Source organism: Rhinoderma darwinii, chromosome 5, assembly GCF_050947455.1.
Source record: "Rhinoderma darwinii isolate aRhiDar2 chromosome 5, aRhiDar2.hap1, whole genome shotgun sequence".
Lineage (NCBI taxonomy): Eukaryota > Metazoa > Chordata > Amphibia > Anura > Rhinodermatidae > Rhinoderma > Rhinoderma darwinii.
The window spans coordinates 266,183,991-266,204,702 of NC_134691.1; the positions used below are offsets into that span (position 1 = coordinate 266,183,991).

Sequence of the window (20,712 nt, forward strand, 5' to 3'; positions counted from 1 at the left end):
AGGTTCAAATCGCCTGCCCCAAACTACAACAGTGGTGCCACACACCATTTTAAAATAACCTCCTTGGAGGTTGACTTAAATTGTTTGGTTCCTGGGGTGGGGTAAATTGGGGCAGAACCGCTGCCTAAGTCTCTTGACATGGCTCTTAGGAGTAAATGCCCAATATAAAGATCGATAGAAAGATGTCCATTTTGTTATACTATAATCCACGCCATGTGTTTTGGATGATCCTGTATTCAGACCTGCCAATGTTCATATTCACGGTATCAACCAGGCAGGTGAAGGGCATAAACATAATTTTCTTTTATTATCGTTGTTGTTATTGCACCAGTGCACCTAAAAAATAAAGGAAGCAATTTTGCAAATATTCTAATTAAGAATATCCCACAGACTACAATGTGTAGTCTAATCCTGAAATCATATAGTCATGCAGTATTGGCAAGAAAATAGTATCCGTGGGGTTCCCTGCAATGAAACCCCAATGATCTGAAGAACAAAGGGGCCTTGATGGTCCTCAGAGCACTATGTGCCACTATTGAGATGTACATCTATTCATGTCATGTATTATTTATTTGTTTATTATACTTGTCATTTAAGAATTATATATTTTTTATATATCTTCTAGGCTTGTAATGAACTTGGACAGATCTGGATGGAGTCTGGAGTCAGTGAGAATGCAGTGTCAGGACACATTCAGCTTATTAAACCGGGGGAAACGGCCTGCTTTGCGGTATTTAATTCTCTATATTTCTGCTTTTTCTTCACATATTTGATATGTAGTGATTTTTCTTGTCATCAGCGGTGGATGTCAGCTGTATGTTACAGCTGACCTCCACCTGTAACGGCAGGAACCGGAGCTAGCTCCGATCCCTACCATTAACTCCTTCGATGCAGTGATCGAAAGTGTCCGCTGCACCTTAGAGGTTGGCAGCAGATCGGCATCCCTGCAGCTATGGCAACAGGAGGCCTAACAATGGCCTCCTGCTCTGCCATTACGTAAGCCGATTAGTGAACGACTGACAGATCTAATACATTGCACCTCATAGGTAGTGCAATGTATTAGAAAAAAAGAATCAGCCAGTTGAACCTTCAAGTCCCCTAGTGGGACCAAAAAAAAAAGTGAGAAAAAAGTTGTAAAACATGTCATAAAATAAAAGCCAATCGCCCTTTTACCCTTATCAAGTCCTTTATTATAAAAAAAAAAATAAACCAAACATATTTGGTATCACCGCGACCGTAACGGCCTGAACTATAAAAATCTTATATATCCCACGCGGTGAACGGCGTAAAAAAAAACCTCTAAAAAAACTCCCAGAATTTCTGTGTGTGGTCACTTTGCCCTACAAAAATTGGAATAAAAAGTGATCAAAAAGTCGCATGTATCTAAAAATGGTACCTATAAAAACTATAGCTTGTCTTCCAAAAAACAAGCCCTCATACAGCTCAGTCGATGAAAAAAATGTAAACATTATGGTTCTCACAACATGGCGAAAAAATACATTCTTTTTACAAAAGTAATTTTATTGTGCAAAAAGTTGAAAAACATAAAGTGCTATAAATTTGGTATCGCCGAAATCGTACTGACCCGCAGAGTAAAGTTCACATGTAATTTATATAGCATGCTGAACGCTGTATAAAAAAAACTAAAAAGCTGTTCCAGAGTTGCTGTTTCTTGGTCACCATGCCTCCCGAAAAATAGGTTTAAAAGTGATCAAAAAGTCGCATGTACCCCCAAAATGGTACCAATAATAACTATAGCTCGTCCTGCAAAAAAACAGCTCTCATAACACTACGTCTATAAAAAAAAAATGTAATTGGTTAAAGGGAATGTGTCGCTAGAAATTTTTTCGTTAAACAGTTAGTTTATACATGATTAGACATTGTTATAATTTTTTTACATTTTTTCACAAGTCCGGAAATATTATAAATTAGATTCTAATTTATAACCTTTCCCTGTGCTGGTCACTAGAGGGAGCAATTCCCAAAATTGCAGCATTGGCATGTGGTAAAGCAACCACATTGCTTTATGCTGCAAATTTGGTGTAAAAACACACGCTCTAGAGAGCTCACAGAATCCCCCCTCCCTTATCCTGGCTAGTGCCAGGAGAAAGGAGGGGATTGAATGTTCAAGCCTCCTACACTGTGTGCCGCCATTTTTTGAGCGAATACACAGTGTAGTAGGTTTACATACAGTGGTAATCACACACTAAAACACGAACATACACAGACATAACTTACCTGCTCCTGCCGCCGCCGCTCCCTCCAGGCCGTACGCTCCGTCTGCTCACTCCGCTCCTAGTGCTTGCTTCAGAACACAAGTCTGGAAGCCGCGACCGGAAGTAGTCATATAACTGTCCGACCGCGGCTTCCGGTCCACAAGAAAATGGCGCCGGATGTCGCTCGGGCCAAAGACCTTCCATTTGGACTGTGTGGGAGCGGTGCATGCGCCGTTCCCACACAGACGGCGTACAGCATAGTGAATGGAACGGCTCCCGTTCGCATTCTCTATGGGGCTGTATGTGCCGTATTCCGTGTCTGTATGTGTCGTTAATCGACACATACAGAGATGGGAAAAAAAAATGGCAGCCCCCATTGAGAAGAAAAAGTTAAAAAATAAAAAAAAAGTAAAACACAAACACACAAATATATATATTTTTAATAAAACACTAAAAGCAAATTGATCTAAAAAATGTTTTTTTCCTCGACACCCTTCCTTTAAGGCTCCAAAAAGTCAGAAAAGACCCAGGAGAAGCCTTTTAACAATTTTGGGGATGTGTCTCTCCAGCTGGGGACGAAATATTTGCTACTGAAATGGCATATCTTGGGAAAAATTGAAATTTTTACTTTGTACCATCCGCAGCGCATTCATTTATGGGAAAGACCTGTGGGGTGAAAATGCTCACTACACCCCTTAATAAATACCTTGAGGGGTATAGTTTCTAAAATGGGGTCACTTTTCAGGGGTTTCTTTTAGTATTTCACATCAGAGCCTCGGCAATTGTGAAACAATACTTTGTGAATTGCAAAATTAGGCCTCAAATTCGTATGGTACTCTTTCACTCCTGAGCCTGGTCGACTGTCCAGGCAAAAGATTATCGCCACATGTAGGGTGTTTTTAAAACCGGGAAACAGCATAATAATTAGAGATCTGTCTTGTTACGGTGGCACAAGCTGGGCACCACATATTGGCATATCTGTGGAAAAACTCCCATTTTCACTCTGCAACATCGAGTGCACACTAATTTCTGCAAAACACCTGCAGGGTTAACATGCTCACAACACCCCAAGGTGAATACCTTGAGGGGTGTAGTTTCCAAAATGTGGTCACTTCTGGGAGGTTTTCACTGTTTTGGTTCCACATGGGCTTTACAAATGCGACATAGCGCCCAGAAACCAATCCAGCAAAATCTGCACTCCAAAAGCCAAATGGCGCTCCTTCCCTTCTAAGCCCTACTGTGTGCCCAAACAGCAGTTTGTGACCACATATGAGGTATTTCCATACTTGGGAGAAATTGCTTTACAAATGTTGGGTTTTAGTTTTTTTTCTTTTTCTTTGTTGAGAAAATAAAATGTTGAGCTAAAGCTATGTCTCATTGAAGAATAAGGATTTTTTTTATTTTCACTGCCCAATGCTAATAAAATCTATGGGGTCAAAATTCTCACTACACCCCTAGATGAATTCCTCAAGGGGTGTAGTTTCAGAAAATGGAGACCCTTTTTGGTAGTTTCGACTGTACTGGTACCTTAGGGGCTTTGCAAAAGCGGCATGGTGTCAAGAAACCAATCCAGCAAAACTGTGCTCCACAAGCCAAATGGTGCTCCTTTTCTTCTAGCTCTGCAGTTTATGCCTACATATGGGGTATTTCCGTACTCCAGAGAAGTTGCTTTACAAATGTTAGGGGGCTTTTTATTCTTCTTTATTCCTTGTGGAAATGCTCACTACGCCCCTAGATGAATTCCTTATGGGGTGTCGTTTCTAAAATGGGGGTCTCCACTGTTTTGGCCACACAAGACCTCTTCAAACCTGACATGGTGCCTAAAATATATTCTAATAACAGGTGCTCTAGGTTCTCCTTTGCTTCTGAGGCCTGTGTTTCAGTCCAATAGCACACTAGGGCCACGTGGGATATTTCTAAAAACGGCAGAATCTGGACAACAAATATTGAGTTGTGTTTCTCTGGTAAAACCTTCTCTGTTACAGATTTTTTTTATTAAATATGAATTTCTGCAAAAAAAAATAAATATGTTAATTTCACCCCTACTTTGCTTTAATTCTTGTGAAATGCCTAAATGGTTAATAAACTTTCTAAATGCTATTTTAAGTACTTTGAGGGGTGGCGTTTTTAAAATGGGGTCACTTTGTATTGTATAGGCCCCTCAAAGCCATTTCACAACTGAAGTGGTCCCTGTAAAAATAGCCTTTTGAAATTTTCTTGAAAATATGAGAAGTTTTTGCTAAAGTTCTAAGCCTTCTAACGTCCTAGAAAAATAAAAGGATGTTTAAAAAAAACAAAAAACGATGCCAATATAAAGTAGACATATGGGGGATGTTAATTAGCAACAATTTTGTGTGTTATAACTGCCTGTCTTACAAGCAGATACATTTCAACTTAGAAAAATACTAATTTTTGCAATTTTTTGCAAAAGTTTGGTGTTTTTCACAATTAAATACTAAATGTATCGACCAAATTTTACCACTAACTTAAAGTCCAATGTGTCACGAGAAAACAATCTCATAATCGCTTGGATAGGTAAAAGCATTCCAAAGTTATTACCACATAAAGTGACACATGTCAGATTTGAAAAATTAGGCTCTTTCAGGATGGTGAAAAGTGGCTAAAGAGGGAAGGGGTTAAGAATTAACTTTCTGCAACGAAGCCATGCATCTGAAAAAGAAAATTGGCATTATATTCAGGTGAGGCTACACTGTCTTACTGTGCTGCTGCTTTTATCGGCCAATTTCTGGTGACCGAATTCCTTTAATAATAAGCAAAGACGAATAGGCTTTCACTTTTTAGCCAAAACCGCCTCGATTCTCTGGTTTGTTGTTGGGGCCCTTACCAATATGGCATATAAAATTGATATGCCATAAATACTCTCTAATCGAAAAACAGTTAAAGGCCATAGAAGTTGTGTTAAAGCGTAACTAACTTTTCAAGTGACTTTTTAGAATAAGCTATCAAATGTGTGTATACGAAGACTATCACTATTTCTAGTCAATTTTAAGGTTTATAGAACACATAAATGAGTGATTGACTGTTCTCAGGATGCGTGCAGGGGTTGTACCCCATAAAGAGACATTTATTGCATATGAAACTAATTGACATAAATGTTTTTAACTTGCTTTCTCAATTTTTTTATTTTTTTTATTTTTATTTTTTTAAACCATTGCTAGGGCAGTCATGTTTTGGTATAGAGCTATGCATACAGGACTTTCCCAAGGCATGTGTGACGCTATGCCATCAAAAAGTCTGAACTCCTAGGGGGTAATTTATTAGGACTGAAGTTTCATATGCCATCTTAATATAAAGAAATTTGAAGTAAGATGCGCCATATTTATTAGGAGGCGAACACCTCTTAATATATGTGTTTTGCATCCTTCGGCCGATCGTGTGCCGCAGCCGCCCCCCCTCCCATCGGAGATACTGTAAAATAAAAACGAAGTATACTCACCTCACCACTCCCCTCCGGGTCTCCTCAGGCTCTCTCAGCATGCTGCGGCTCATACAACGTACTGAGCAGCATCAGGGCCTTATCTGAGATGCAGCGCTTAATTGTCTGATGAAGGGGGGAGTAGTCTGATTTGGGGGAAGGCACGGGCCTCTACATTGCTTCGCCCCACAGCTAGGCGTAGATTTCCACTATCATTTATGCCAGTTCTCGGATGTAAATTATAATAAAATTGTTGGTTCGCTGTGACCGTCTCCCTTTTGGGGAAGCCACACCCCTTTTCACAAGTGTTGGGGACTGCAACAAAAAAGCCAAAAGGACCCTTTTGCGACTTTTCTATGTCAGAAAAGTTGATAAATTCCCTCCATAGTACAAATCACATTTCTGCAAAGTTGAAAAAAATATATTGCAAAATAAGTCAGTATAGAGGTACTATTACGGAGAAATAGGCAGTCTAAAACGTAACTGTTATTAGTTATGGTTAAACAATAAAAAATGTATATAAGGCAAATCTTAAAAGCAAGATAAATGCTGAGCAGAATGAAGGGCCATGTGGTAGAAATAGATAATGGTGATTTTAATAGAAAAAAAAAAACGACACAGCTTAAGATAATTTTCTTTATCACAATGATGATCGCTATCAAAATGTACCATCCCTAAAAAGTTCCTTTCTATACGATCACCCTACATATTCACTAGTTCACAAAAGGACCCTAGTTCGGATTGACAGACCCCGATAGGTCCAGAAAGCTTCGACCAACTCGGGACCATTACGAGTTCCTATTTTTCAGTGCAATTGTTAAGGTACTAAATAAGGGAGTCAGAGTTCCCACCCCCCCCCCCCCCCCCCCCCAAAAAAAAATCTATCTTCTCTGTCAGTGAAATAGTTTTGTCAGTACAGAGGTACCTTATTGACTTCCACATCTTGTTTGTCTTCTGCAGTGTGCACCACCTCTAGTAGTTGCTGCAAACATTGACGAAAGGACTTTGAAACGAGAAGGCGTTTGTGCTGCAAGTCTCCCCACCACAATGGGAGTTGTAGCCGGAATACTTGTACAGAATGTACTCAAGTAAGTCATGGGAAAGTGTATGACAATATATTTAAAAATGACAAGGTCCACTCCGATTCTTCTTTTGAAGTCTATGCTGTTTTACTAGTATCAGTGACCGCACTGTCTATGCATGTAATAGACACAACTGCTGTGGTCGCCAGTAGTTCTAGTGTGCCAAATTGACGACCGCCCATGATACAGACAGGAAAAAGCAAGTTGGTGACTGGTCCATTGCGTTGCTGGTGGAAGGACATGTAGGGAGGTCAGATGAAGAAAAATTGCACAAGTATGGCACACAGGGCTGGTGATTTTGTATTCTTGGCAGAAAAATAATTGGTAAAAATTTACCAAAACTGGTGAAAAGTGGAGTAATTACCCATAGCAACCAATCAGGTCGCTGCTTTCATTTTCTAAAATGCCACTGAAAAAAATTAATGGAATTTGATTGCTTACAATGGATTTCTATCAAAACTGGTGCAAAGGACTTCCCCAATTGTTTGTAATCTTGACAAACAAAAACCAGTCTCTAAGTATTGTTCGGTTTAATGCTTGCTTTTAACTTGAGGAAAGTCACGTGTTCTAGTCCCTGTATATATTTACGAGACCGAACGTGACCATAGTTCTATACTGCACATATAATTGGGAAGCATGAAATGATTATATATCCAAGATCGTGGAGTAAATAAAGTAGGTGACTATAACACCAATAATTTAAAAGGAAAATTTATCTTATCTCGTTCTTGCTTTGTAGATATCTATTACATTTTGGCACAGTCAGTTACTACCTAGGATACAATGCAATGCAAGATTTTTTCCCTACTATGGCCTTGAAGCCCAACCCATCATGTGATGATAGCTATTGCAGACAACAACAGGAGGCATACAAGGTAAGAAGTTAAGATATTTGACTATTTAGTTGATAAAATTACCGTAAGTACCATACATAGTCAAGTCCAGAATCAAGCGACACCTCCCGCTGGGAAGCTCCAGTGATATCAGTCCATTTATGTGATGACATTGACGTCACTGTAGCGTATCCGGAAGGTGTTGCTGCCTTCTCCCCCTAGCAGTCTGTAGTGCAGGAGAGAGATTTAAGGGGGGCACCTTTTACTACTCCCACCAGGAGGAAGAAGCAGTCAGAGTGACAGAGGTAGAGTGTTAACAAACCCTCCTTGTCCATCCTCATCCCCGGTCCTCCTTGTACTTTGCTGAACTAAACGAAGTCCTGCCTGCTTGTGTGTGCTGCGCTGGCCTTAAAGTCCCCATCAATGCTGCATCCTAGTATATAAGGAAGTTGTACGTACAGACTTGAGACCGGCGGGGAAGACAGATCATCCCGGCTTGGAGGTGCTGCTTGTCAGGAGAGGCTGGAAGTGCTGGTAATAATCTTCTGCTCGGCCCACAATCAATCGCAGCTGACTTTTCTGAGCACGATACTGACGCTGCTGACCGGCTCATGTCACACAATAAATACACTTGTTTTGGAATTTCTCTATGGTTTGGTTTCTTGCTTTACGTTTTTTACACTACCGATATAGTGGAGTAAGATTGCGCGAAATATTTGTGCCTTTGGTAAAGTGATTCAGAAATACTTACTCCATTTAATCCCACTTTCCCCCAACAAAACTTACAAATGCGGGAATGACGTTTATTCATATAAAACTGGAGCAAAAGCATCTAAAATCAGACGCGTAAGCAAGATCAGATACAAAAGTTGTCATAAATTTTGCAAAAGTGCTTTCATAAATTCCCCCCTATTCTTTATACATTTAATAATCCTTGGTTTACTTATATTGTACTGGTTTTGTTGGGGTCATGTTGGGTTTGGCAGTCACATCTAATACGGCTGTAATGATGGGGTAGGGAGACAGACAGGTGAGCCCTAATCTACCCGCCACTCAGTCCCTGCCTACTTGCAACGACCCGCCCTAGGCGACTGGGTACAACTGGGCGACGGTCCCTACACTCAATAGGTGCACGACAGACAAACAGACAAGGGTACAAAGAAGCCGGGGAAATGGGAAAGTTTCCCACGGGAACACCGTGAGCAACAAGCGAGGTGAACGAGCCGAGTCAAACCAGGAGATGAGCGAGGTACAAAACGCAGAGCAGAAGAGTGGTCAGTAAAACCAAGGTCAATAACAAGCAGAGGGTCAGTAGTTCAAGAAGCTGCAGCAGGGCCAGGAAACCAGCAGAGAAGAATCACAAGCAAAGGAGGAACAGGAAAGGCAGGTATAAATAGACAGAGGGAGGGAGCTAGCTCCGTCTGGCCAGGCTGTGATAGGCTCTCCCACTCCTAAGCCTGCCATCCTGAGTGGTGGAAGATGGAGTCAGTCTTACAGACATAGAAGCAGGTGCAGACTGATTACCTATGGGCGTTGACACAGAAGCTGTGTCTGGCAGATCCTTTATAACGGCATTTTAAAGTTTGCTGGTGTCCTGCTAACTTTCAGGACTCATAACCTCATATGTGCCTGTAGTACCCGGTTAGTTTGGTGTCTGCACGGAACATGCTGTTACTGTGGTGTAATGTAGAGTTTACTTACAGTAGGCAATGTACGGTATAGTGATGGTGAGATATCACTTCTTCCAGAGTGCAATGCCGTATAAGATCTCAGCTGCGCTAGGTGTGTTGTCACGGTGCTGACAGATTCCTATGGGCAGCTAGCTGATTTTTTAATGCAGCTCTGGATGTAAAATACATGACATAGCACAACATCTGTACAAAATAAGTAAAGCAATTTGTTTTTGTTAGTTACTAACCTTTATATGTAGAGAAGTGGAACCATGCTTTAAAATTGAATCCAGATTTTTTTTGTTGGCTCGGGTCATTGTAATGGTAAGACCGTTACCTTTTCTAGCACTGTTTTATTGTTAGTTGGTTGAAGTCAAACCTATGGCCTCAGCAGTATTTAAAAGCGGAAATCCAGTCGAAACAATCCTCTGATGGGATGTATAGATGCCACAAGCTATTCACAGGTTGTCCAAAACTTTTTGCTTTTATAATACTTGTGGGTGGCTGTAAACAACCCTCATGTAATGTATTTTTCTGATTTACCTGGCTTGTATTTGTATACTGTCTATAGTTACAAAAAAAACCCTGATCATAAAACAATATTCTGATATGTCACAGATATACGTGGGAAGATCAAATTTGTGAAATCTATGAGCAGTGCCAATAGTTTAAGCCTTGTAAAAAGCTCTTTTGTTCTAGAAATTGCACAAGAATCTGACGTATCCTATAACCATGGCGTTTTGATTAAATTACTATTTATTTTTCTATTTTATTAAAACTTGATACCAACGACTGCACAAAAGAAATTCCAGCACATTAATAAACTGATGTAGAGGGGGTTTAGTAAAAAATGTTGTAAAGTTTGCAGTCATTCTGTGACACTGATCATTTTCTTGTAGAGATTTGTCAGGCTTAATAAAGTGTAACTTATTTGATTTAATATAAATAAGTAAAAAATTACAGTGGCTAAATGAGAGCTGCATAAATCCTTATGTAATAACCTTGCCATAATAGTGGCTGCACCTAGTCTGATATTTGTCACGTAAAGAGGAAAACTCCTGAAAAAACCCCATAAGGTACCATGGATTAATAACACCATTACCTGTAACCAACAATATCTTTAACTTTTCAGCTCAAAGAGGCTTCACAACCAAAACCAGAGGTAGTAGCTGTAGAAGAATCTCCAGTGGTACATGAGGACAATGCGTGGGGTAAGGACAGAAGATATATTTCCATGCAAGTGCAACATGCCATCTGAGTGGCTAAAATAAACCGCTTCCATGATGACGTGAACAACCTTAACAACTCCGGTCCTGATATGGGTCATGGAAGCATTTGATTTCCTTTATATACAATGAACTCTAACTGGATTTAACGTGTACCTCCTGTCATCCACTTAAAAACCTCTTCGGATATTTACCGGTGTGTAAACTCAAGTTTCTAATCTAGAATTAAAACATGAGTGCTCCATGCTGTTTATTAGCTTCATTAGGCTGCGTATTCCAATAATTTTAATATGGGCCAGAGTAGGAGACTACGAGGAGAGATGGTAATATAATTAAAATATCTTCAATATCAACAGGGAATCAAACCGGGATTTACCAGTTGTAAAGGGCATTTGCTAGCTAATAAAGTGGTCACAGCAGCAAGGCACGGATATAAGCAGGCATTCTCTCTATTATCTCTCTGGCAAGTGTAAAGTAGGCTGGTAGATAAAGTGACCGAGACTGGGTGGCAGCTCCACTGTATTTGTAACATGGCAGACGATAACAACCTCATGTTGGGGAATTAGGAAAAAGAGGTCTGCAGTACAGGTTTTGAAGGGGATGGCTCCACCAAAGTACTGTTTTTATATTTCACCGGAGGTGTTATTTAAAGGCTATGGAGGGAAAAATGATTTTTACATGCGTTAAAAAATAAAATTGCACTGTAGAATGCTGCTGCCTTCACGATCTCTGATGAACTAGCACAGCTTCAGTCAGTGATTGTGGGGCTGCTGTGTATGCGGATACACAGCAGCCCGTCAATTACGGTGAGAAGGGGAGGTGGGGGGGGAGCGCTCTCCTCATGAATATCGCGATCTCATAACTAGTCCGGCGTAATTCTTTGATCCCTCCTAAGATCCTAATGACACTATTATTTTTGTTTTTTGTGCCGTTTGGATAATAGGAGGGCAGCATATTCAGCAGCATATACCTAGTGCAGCATATTCAGCAGACAGATCCGATGATTAGAAACTTTTCATTTGACTCAAGTCCAAGGCAGTGACAACATAAGACAAATCTGAAAATCCAAAAAGAAAGACGTGCTGGCTACAGGATGAAATTAAATAAAGATTGGTGGGAGTCCCTTTTCTCAAGAACCTCATATTTGTCGTGAATGAAGCAGGTCCCACTATTTACACTTCGCAGTTGATTGGCTGGAGAATCAATAAGTGGATCTTATGACAGGCACTGTGTTGGCTTTTCTAGGCTATGGGAAAAAACTAAGTAGAGGGAAATGGCCAAAATGGTTTCTGAACTTTAGGACTTGATGTTAGTTAGTAAATGTGCTATATATTTATTCATTTCCTAGGCATTGAACTGGTGTCGGAGGTTTCTGAAGAAGAGTTAAGGGAAGCTTCTGGACCTGTCCCTGAGCTACCAGAAGGAATTACTGTGGCATATACAATTCCTATAACGGTATGAAAATAATCGCTTCCTGACACTATGCAGTGGATGGGAGCACTAGTATTTTAAGCAGTTTTGGGCGCCAGTACCTAAAGGGGTTATTCCAGGATCCAAGAATTGCATTGCAATAATATTTATGTGAAACGAAGTAACCTACTAATATACTTTAATTTAAAATTCTGTACTACATGGTGCAGTTCAAACCACGTGAATTGTTCCTGGAAGTGCTGAAGCTTTTCTAAAAATGATGACGTTCCGACACGGCCCCACGTGACTGAGGTCTTGCTTCATTTGCTGTTTGTGAACAAAGGGGCTGTCACATTGGCTTTTGCTTGAGTCTCGAGCAGAGCATCAGCTAGCGCTTTGCTCTGGACTCCATATTTGGTCAATTCAGGGGTTTCCTATCGCTGGAGTTCCCAAGAAGAGCATTAGCTGATGCTCTGCCCAGAGACTACAGCACTTCTGCCAACGTGACGGTCACTGTCCATATTGACGTCAGCAGTACTTGAGTCCCCGAGCGGAGTATCAGCTGATGCTCTGCTTGGGAACTCCAGCGATGGGAAGCCCCTGAAGTCACTGACCATATATGGACAGTGATGTGGGCAGAAGTGCTGGAGTCCCTGGTCAGAGCTTCAGCTGATGCTCTGCTCTGGGACTCCAGTTCTGCTGCCGATGTCACTGTCCATATATGGTCAGTGACTTCAGGGGTTTCCCATCGCTGGAGTTCCCAAGCAGCGCATCAGCTGATACATACATAGAAGATGGCTGCAGCCAAATGATCTGGTAATTCCCCAAATCCCTGATAAATTGTTATTGCATTAGGGTATACGCCAAGGCGTTGTTAAAACAGAAGGCAATTACATACTCGCTTACAACACATATACACACAAGGAATGAAACCCTAATTCTGGGATAGTGGGCAGAAATATGTGCATTGTTCCTTTCTGCCCCAAGTTACCAACTATGGTGTATAGCAAAGATACAGCCTACTAAGTACAGACCCATTTAACCCAACCTATATAAAGCTGTTTTGGGCTTATTTGCCTTCATCATGTGTTTCTCTTAGCTTGCTCACCATAACCTTACTACCTAAATTGCAAAAGGGGTTAGATAATTGGCTTCTAGACATATCTGGCACAATTTATCTTACATGGAAACTTAGGGTATGTTCATATTCAAAATGAAAAACGGCTGTACAATACGGAGCTGTTTTCAAGGGAAAACAGCCTCTGATTTTCAGGCGTTTTTTTAAGCATCAAACTTTTTTTGAGCTGTTTTGCTATTGACCCAATGAAAACGGCTCCAAAAACGTCTCAAGACGTCACATGCACTTTCTTTTACAGGGTGTTTTTTTAAACGGCCGCGTAAGAAAACGCTCAGTCGGAACGAAAAGCTGTTTTTCCCATTGAAATCAATGGGCAGATACTTGGATGTGTTCAGCTTCCGTTTTTCGGGGTGTTTACAGCCCGGAAAATGGCTGAAAATAAGCCGTGTGAACATACCCTAAGGATCGAAGGAGTAATCTTCAACCCTAGTTTCCCCTAATGGGAGAGTTGGGCTATCCATAGATACACAGCGATTGTGCTGCAGCGGGAGCCCGGTTGTCCGTTACAGACAGGCTCCTGCGGTAGTCGCACAGTCGCAGCTTCTGTGCGGGTGCAATCTCCATCACGTACATGCACGACGGAATGCGAGAAGGGGGCCCTTCCCAGTATGTACATGTACGTACGTTCAAATGCTCTAAGGGGTTAAAATATAGATCTCTAAATACTATTCTCGATGGTGGCAGCTATAGGAAGGCCAGGGTGTCTTTAAAGGCATCCCATTTGCTATGCTTCACCGATGTCTGCTCGCCCTGGATAAGTTACAGTGAAGACAAAATAAATCCTGCTGCCTTGTAAGGCTATGTTCACACGGGGTATTTTGCCGAGTTTTTTGACGCGGAAACCGCGTCGCAAAACTCGGCAGAAACGGCCCGAGAACGCCTCCCATTGATTTCAATGGGAGGCGTCGGCGTCTTTTTCCCGCGAGCAGTAAAACTGCATCGCGGGAAAAAGAAGCGACATGCCCTATCTTCGGGCGCTTCCGCCTCCAACCTCCCATTGACTTCAATGGGAGGCAGGAGAAAGCGTATATCTCGCTGTTTTATGCCCGCGGCGCTCAATGGCCGCGGGCGAAAAACGGCGCGATAATTGCCGCGAAAATCAGCGTGCAGGGAGAGGAATATCTGCCTCAAAGTTCCAAACGGAATTTTGAGGCAGATATTCCTCCCCCAAAATACTCTGTGTGAACATAGCCTTACCTCGGTCCATGAGAACATTGATGGACAATATACTGTAAACGTAACTACATAATACAAAAAATTTTTGCTTGGCTCAGACTTGAAAGGTGCAAATGGTACAATTACAAAAGTCAAGTTTGAAAACTGTCCACCTGTGTCCAAGAGTAAAACATTCACTTTTCTTGGTTCTTTTTACAGAAACCCACATCAGGCGCTATAGTGGAAGACACGGATCAGAGTCTGGAGGATCTCATGGCACAAATGAAAAACATGTAATACACCTAATGGCTGTCGCTCCTGCTCCCTATGAGACTGACGTATCATTCCCCTGTGTCCTAGTGTAATGTATTCTTATAGTTCTTCTTGGCTTTTCTGACATTGATTTTAAAGAGGCTCTGTCACCAGATTTTGCAACCCTATCTGCTATTGCAGCAGATCGGCGCTGCAATGTAGATTACAGTAACGTTTTTATTTTTAAAAAACTAGCATTTTTGGCCAAGTTATGACCATTTTTGTATTTATGCAAATGAGGCTTGCAAAAGTCCAAGTGGGTGTGTTTAAAAGTAAAAGTCCAAGTGGGCGTGTATTATGTGCGTACATCGGGGCGTTTTTACTACTTTTACTAGCTGGGCGTTCTGACGAGAAGTAACATCCTCTTCTCTTCAGAACGCCCAGCTTCTGGCAGTGCAGACACACAGCGTGTTCTCGAGAGATCACGCTGTGACGTCACTCACTTCCTGCCCCAGGTCCTGCATCGTGTCGGCCACATCGGCACCAGAGGCTACAGTTGATTCTGCAGCAGCATCAGCGTTTGCAGGTAAGTAGCTACATAGATTTACCTGCAAACGCTGATGCTGCTGCAGAATCAACTGTAGCCTCTGGTGCCGATGTGTCCTCGCTCGTCCGACACGATGCAGGACCTAGGGCAGGAAGTGAGTGACGTCACAGCGTGATCTCTCGAGAACACGCTGTGTGTCTGCACTGCCAGAAGCTGGGCGTTCTGAAGAGAAGTGGATGATACTTCTCGTCAGAACGCCCAGCTAGTAAAAGTAGTAAAAACGCCCCGATGTACGCACATAATACACGCCCAGTTGTACTTTTGCAAGCCTCACTTGCATAAATACAAAAATAATCATAACTTGGCCAAAAATGCTCATTTTTTAAAAATACAAACGTTACTGTAATCTACATTGCAGCGCCGATCTGCTGCAATAGCAGATAGGGGTTGCAAAATCTGGTGACAGAGCCTCTTTAAGTTCTAGCCTTCTGTCAGGTTGTACTTACACTGTTCTAATAAATTGCTAAACATTATTTAAATATAACTGGGCTCTGTGGTCTTATTGGTTATAAGCGCTGGTGCAATGGAGTTTACTTTCATGGATTTTTTTTTTAAACCAGTTGTTCCTAAGGGGAAACATTGTTCTAGAAATATTCAATAATTAAAACTTTGTCATTATAGAAAATTAATTGTTTGCTAGCCCTATTTTTAAAGACTATTTGATTGTTTTAAAAACTGGATTGAAAAAAAAAAGGGGGGGGGGGGTTCTCATTCTAGTATGTACGAACAGATCAGAAGTTCATACTGATTGGGACAGAACAATATGTGACCTTATTAAACAGCAACTCCACATTAAAATACTTCTGCCAAAGGTAGAATTAGAGTCCAAGCAGACGACACACTTTTTTTTTTTTTTTTTGTTTATTTAGAAAACTTTACTTGCAATGTGGGTATATATAAGAAAATACATAATAGTGAACTGTGAAATAATACAAATTACTGATGTTTTTGGCTTAAAGAAGCACTCCGGTATTTATTTTTTTTAAAATCTAGACCACTATTGTGCCAATAGATCAAATGGCCTTTGAATTTATGGCTGCAAAGAAAAGAAAAAAAAAAAAGGCACCGAGGTAATACAATGTTTTCATTCTGTCCATTGGGTCACTTGATAGAATGGTGATCCCCTGGGAGTCTCTTGAGTCTGTTGTAGTAGGAAGGGTCACCATCTCGTGGCATGACCCACTAATGGCTGCCTGCAAGTGTGCGTTAGTTGCTGCATACCGCTCTCCTCTTTGAGCCCCCGTGCCCGTCTTAATGTCACTTTGCGGCACGGGGATGCAAAAGGGTGCCCAGGTGAGAACGAAGGTGCTCAAAAGATGGGCGAACAGAAAAGTGCAGATAACATGGTTATGGTAACGAATGCTGGAAAGGAGTAATACATTTTACTATTTAATAACATATTGGTTTTAATTAAGAAGAAAAACATGCCGGCGTGCTTCTTTTTCATGTAACATCATTATTTTACTATTAATAATAAATATAATGTAGTATACAAAACAGTATATAAAAGCTTTCACAAACATTAAAATAGGCAACAGGAACATTACAATCCAATGCAGTTTCAAGTATATGGAATGTCTTTTAAAAGCTTATTTAATTTCAATCACATTTTCTTGAATAGCAATATCTCTGAATACTGGTTATAGAGGAGTCTAAATTCAATCACTCCACAAAGCTGGACACGCCACTGTATCCAAGACCGTGTAAAAGGCCCCATATGCGGGGATATATATGTGTCCCTTCTGTAATTCATACAATGTATATATCTTGTATCGTCTTCTGTAATCCAGTATTATCTGTTTTGTAAGATCATCACACTAAAATACACTGTAAATTGCATGGAAATCGGTAAGAGCAGCTCTCACAAACCCTATTCTGCAGCCTCAATCGTACTAATAGTTTAACAGTGAAACTAGGTCTGAATGGATAGGGAAGCAAGATCAAGATAAGTAAGCATGGGGAGCCTGGCAGAGCCGTTTTAGTAGTGCGTTGAAACCGAGAAATAGTTGCCTGGCTCTTCCGCGTCTCGTTCTCGCTGTGAGCCAGACTCTTTTGAACCAGAGCTGGGCTAGGGGATAAAGGATTCATCTACAGTTTCAAGGGCTTGTCCTCGAAACTTACAGGTACTACTCTAACTAAATCCTGAAATATCCCATAAATGCTACACACACAAAAAACTATTTCCTTTTTTAGCGATCACCGCAACTTGAAGGATGGGAGAAATTCAAGCCGTTGTGGCATTAAAGTCCTGCCAGCGGTTCTCCCTTCATCTTCTTCTTTTTTCTGGTAAGTTATTCCTACTGGTAGTAGCGTTGTAGAGTTATAAGGAAAATATGAAAGTTACACTTGTTGGTTATTGGAGTTTACAGTATGCAGTGGGCAATGTAATCGCTGATTCCAATTTTTTTTTCCTGGGCAGATGGGGAAACCTTCTTGGGAATACTGTTATGGAGGATGGAGTGTAATTTAAACATTTTTTAATAGTATCACTATACTTCAGCCCTTCTGATTTTTATCTTCATGGAGATCTCAACCACCACATACAACAATGTCTACATCCTACCTGGCCTAAATAGAGCCATTATGCGTGGGAACATTGATGTTTATGGTGATTTGGATTTAGGCAGGGTCTCTGACGGCAGGAGAACCTATAATCCTATGAAATAAACAGAAATTATGGTTCTTTTAGACAATGGTAGGGTTATCAGTTTATTTGCTAAAGTACAGTATCAGGGCTTTAATATCTTTCTGCTGAAAATTGTGCTTGGAGTCCTGGCAAATCGGAAGTGCCTCTGCCTATGGGATGATTTTGTAGTCAATTGCTGGACAAATAGGGGATTTGATTTATATGTGGATTTGCTAAAAAGCATCACGACAAGTACTGACATACTTTTTTGCACTTCTATTCATATGGCTACCTTGCCATGAAAGGCTCCATTAAGAAATAAAATGAAATACTGACTGTGTGACTTGCGACACTGAAATTATGAAGGTCCCTACTTGGTTCAATGTAGAAAATGAGATGCATAGCATATGTCTGTAGTACCTGAGATAAGTGACCAGGCTTTCAGATCATGTACTTTTCTTAGACCATTTCTCCGAATATTTTAGAGTTGATACCATTATTCAGTGAAAGCATTTACTGGTAAAGTGTTCCGGAGACTGTACGTGTCTCCTCCGCTAGAAGAATGGCCAGAAGGAGCCTTAGCCCCTAATACAGAGGTGTCTGCTTCTTTGATTTCCATTGCTCTTTTATAAAGTTGTGCTGCTTTTTCAAAATCACCTTCTTCATACCTATTAAAACATGTAGAAAACCACTTAAAACCATATTTATGAAAGGCTGTACAAAACACGCCATTGGTTTAAATAAACGTTTGTGGTGTTTAGTGTTCTTGACCCCTTCCCCCTGCGGCCTTAATAACTAAGCGATTTATTTATTTATTTTTTTTCTCTCCATCGTGACATTCAAAGTGCTAACTTTTTTCGACATGGCTGTATGAGGACTTGTTTTTTTGCGGGATTAGTTGTATTTTTTCAATGGCACATTTTCAAAACAACGGAACCCGTTTACAACGGTGACCAACCTAAACTATTAGCACAGTTTCCGTCACCGTTGAGATCAATGGTGAAGCAAACGGAAGCAAAGGTTTCCGTTTGCCGTTTGGTTGAGGGGTTACCCGGTGGAAAGCTCAGACGGAACCCCTCAACGGAAGGACAACGCTGATGTGAACAGGCTCTTACTCTGCATAGTATTAATGCAATATGAAAACCTGCACATTTTATGATATATCATGTTTTGCATGACCAGAAACCAAGACCAGAAACCCTGCTTAGACCCCAAACTGTTCTTATGCCAGGTGCTCATTATTTGAAAGTTCTTAGGAAACTACTTTTTAAATAGAAGTCGACTAATCACGATGAGCCCAGCTTCTCTAACCACCAGCAATTAAATGGAATCGCTGGGTAAAGCCACATTTGGCCCTACATGGATATGTAGCAATACATGGCAGCCATTCAAATGAATGGCTGACCATGTAATGCATGGACAGGCTTGGTCCATGAGAGTGGGAGCCGCTCCCTTCAGACTCAGATGTTCATGCGCCCTAAGGGGTTGTCTTTATGAGACAAACCCTTTTAAGATCAGACAAGTGACAAAAGCAATACTTGTCTACATGGATGACTGCCTACATTCTAGGTCATTAGGTCTTTGACTCGAAGAGGATTTCGCAGTAAAATCTCTTTCTCGTAGTCTTCATTGGGGGGACATAGGAAACATGGGTATAGGCTGCAGAAAGAAAAAAGTTCAAAAAGGCTTCTGCAGGAGTCTAATTGTTGAACGTGATTTTTGGGGCTGTGTTAATAAAGACTTATTTTTTGCCACATGGATCCTGTCACTCTTTTCTGTGGTGGACGAAGAAAAAAAGTTGTGTCCTTCTACGCAGGCTATACCCTGCCTACTGATACAAAGCCAAAACTGTTTTTACCCGAGCCATGCAGCGACTGTAAATTTAGGTGGCAGAGGGGACCTTGGGAGAGCGGATCTGGACAATCTGAATGGCGCAAGGGGATGTCTGAGATGAGGTTGACCTACTGACACAGAGTTAATCAGTTTGTACCCCAGCAGTACGAGAAGAACAAAGAAACAAAAATGTCCGATAACCAAGAAACAAAGGAACACTGCCAAAAAGGGCAGTGTTCCCCCAATGCGGACTAGGATAAAAAAAATTGTGGCGAGTACAAATATTCTCTTTTATCGTACATGTCATTAAAGGACACAGGAGCCATGGAAAGTCCTAAATTAGTCCCCTTGGAGGGAAAAAGAAAACAGGTAGGTGTATGAGTGAGGCACTACTGCCTGCAACACTTTACGACCAATGCCCGCATCCACTGATGCAAAAGTGTGCACCTTGTAGAATTTGGAAGAGGTGTGGCCAGAGGACCAGGTAGCAGCCTTACACACCTGAAGAATGATGTGTACTGCCCAGGAAACAACCAACTGGGTAGAGTGCGCCATAATACGAAAAGGGGGGACTAAGTGGATCAAACAGGATATGGTCACCTTGGAAGCCTGCAACCACTTACATCGTCCATCCGGAATGACGCACAACATCCAACTTGGAGAGACTGCACTCTAGGATGAGAGGGAGAAGGAGAGAAAGATGGTAACACAATTTCTTTGTTAAGGTGAAAGCAATAGACAACTTGCGGCAGGAAGAAGACAACGGGCGAAAAACCACCTTGGTGAAGAATGAGAAAGTAAGGACGACAAGAAAATGTTGCCAACTCAGGGACCGTTTTGATGGAGGTCACCACAACCAGTATAACTACATTAGAAGAGATGAGACGCAAGGAAGCATACCTAAGGGACTCAAAGAGGGAAGCCACAGAGCGTACAATACCAAGCCCCATGAGCATGACCTTAGAGGAAGGTCTGCACATGGCACCTGTTAAGCAGAGGTCTCCGTGATAAATATAAGAGCAGGCTGGCTCCCTTGCCTTGATCATGGTCTGAATGACCTGTTCCGAGAAGCCACTGGAATTTCTGATGGTGGCCATGTTATTAAACACAATGACCGTAAATTTAGGTGGCAGAAGGGAGCTTGGGAGAGTAGATTTGGAAGGCGCCAGGGGAAGAGGTTGACTAAATCCACATACCAGGAACATCTGGGCCAATTTGGAGCCACTAG

At 41.3% G+C, this 20,712-nt stretch overlaps 2 protein-coding genes across 6 annotated transcripts in view; one reads left to right on the forward strand and one right to left on the reverse strand.

The window, feature by feature from the left end:
• The window catches only part of UBA5 (ubiquitin like modifier activating enzyme 5), a 101,318-nt gene extending 86,696 nt beyond the window's left edge, over window positions 1–14,622 (forward strand). For both annotated transcript variants that reach the window (XM_075827107.1, XM_075827106.1), the window contains exons 7-12: window positions 626–730; window positions 6,613–6,740; window positions 7,474–7,609; window positions 10,370–10,448; window positions 11,812–11,918; window positions 14,386–14,622. In XM_075827107.1, the coding sequence (XP_075683222.1) occupies window positions 626–730; window positions 6,613–6,740; window positions 7,474–7,609; window positions 10,370–10,448; window positions 11,812–11,918; window positions 14,386–14,463 (633 nt within the window). In that variant the 3' untranslated portion in view covers window positions 14,464–14,622. The remainder of the gene's footprint in view (window positions 1–625; window positions 731–6,612; window positions 6,741–7,473; window positions 7,610–10,369; window positions 10,449–11,811; window positions 11,919–14,385) is intronic.
• A 1,286-nt stretch (window positions 14,623–15,908) lies between these two features.
• NPHP3 (nephrocystin 3) overlaps window positions 15,909–20,712 on the reverse strand; it is a 68,673-nt gene continuing 63,869 nt past the window's right edge. For 3 of the 4 annotated variants that reach the window (XM_075827111.1, XM_075827113.1, XM_075827110.1), the window contains one exon: window positions 15,909–18,319. In XM_075827111.1, the coding sequence (XP_075683226.1) occupies window positions 18,148–18,319 (172 nt within the window). In that variant the 3' untranslated portion in view covers window positions 15,909–18,147. The remainder of the gene's footprint in view (window positions 18,320–20,712) is intronic. The other variant, XR_012847727.1, reaches the window with a different exon arrangement.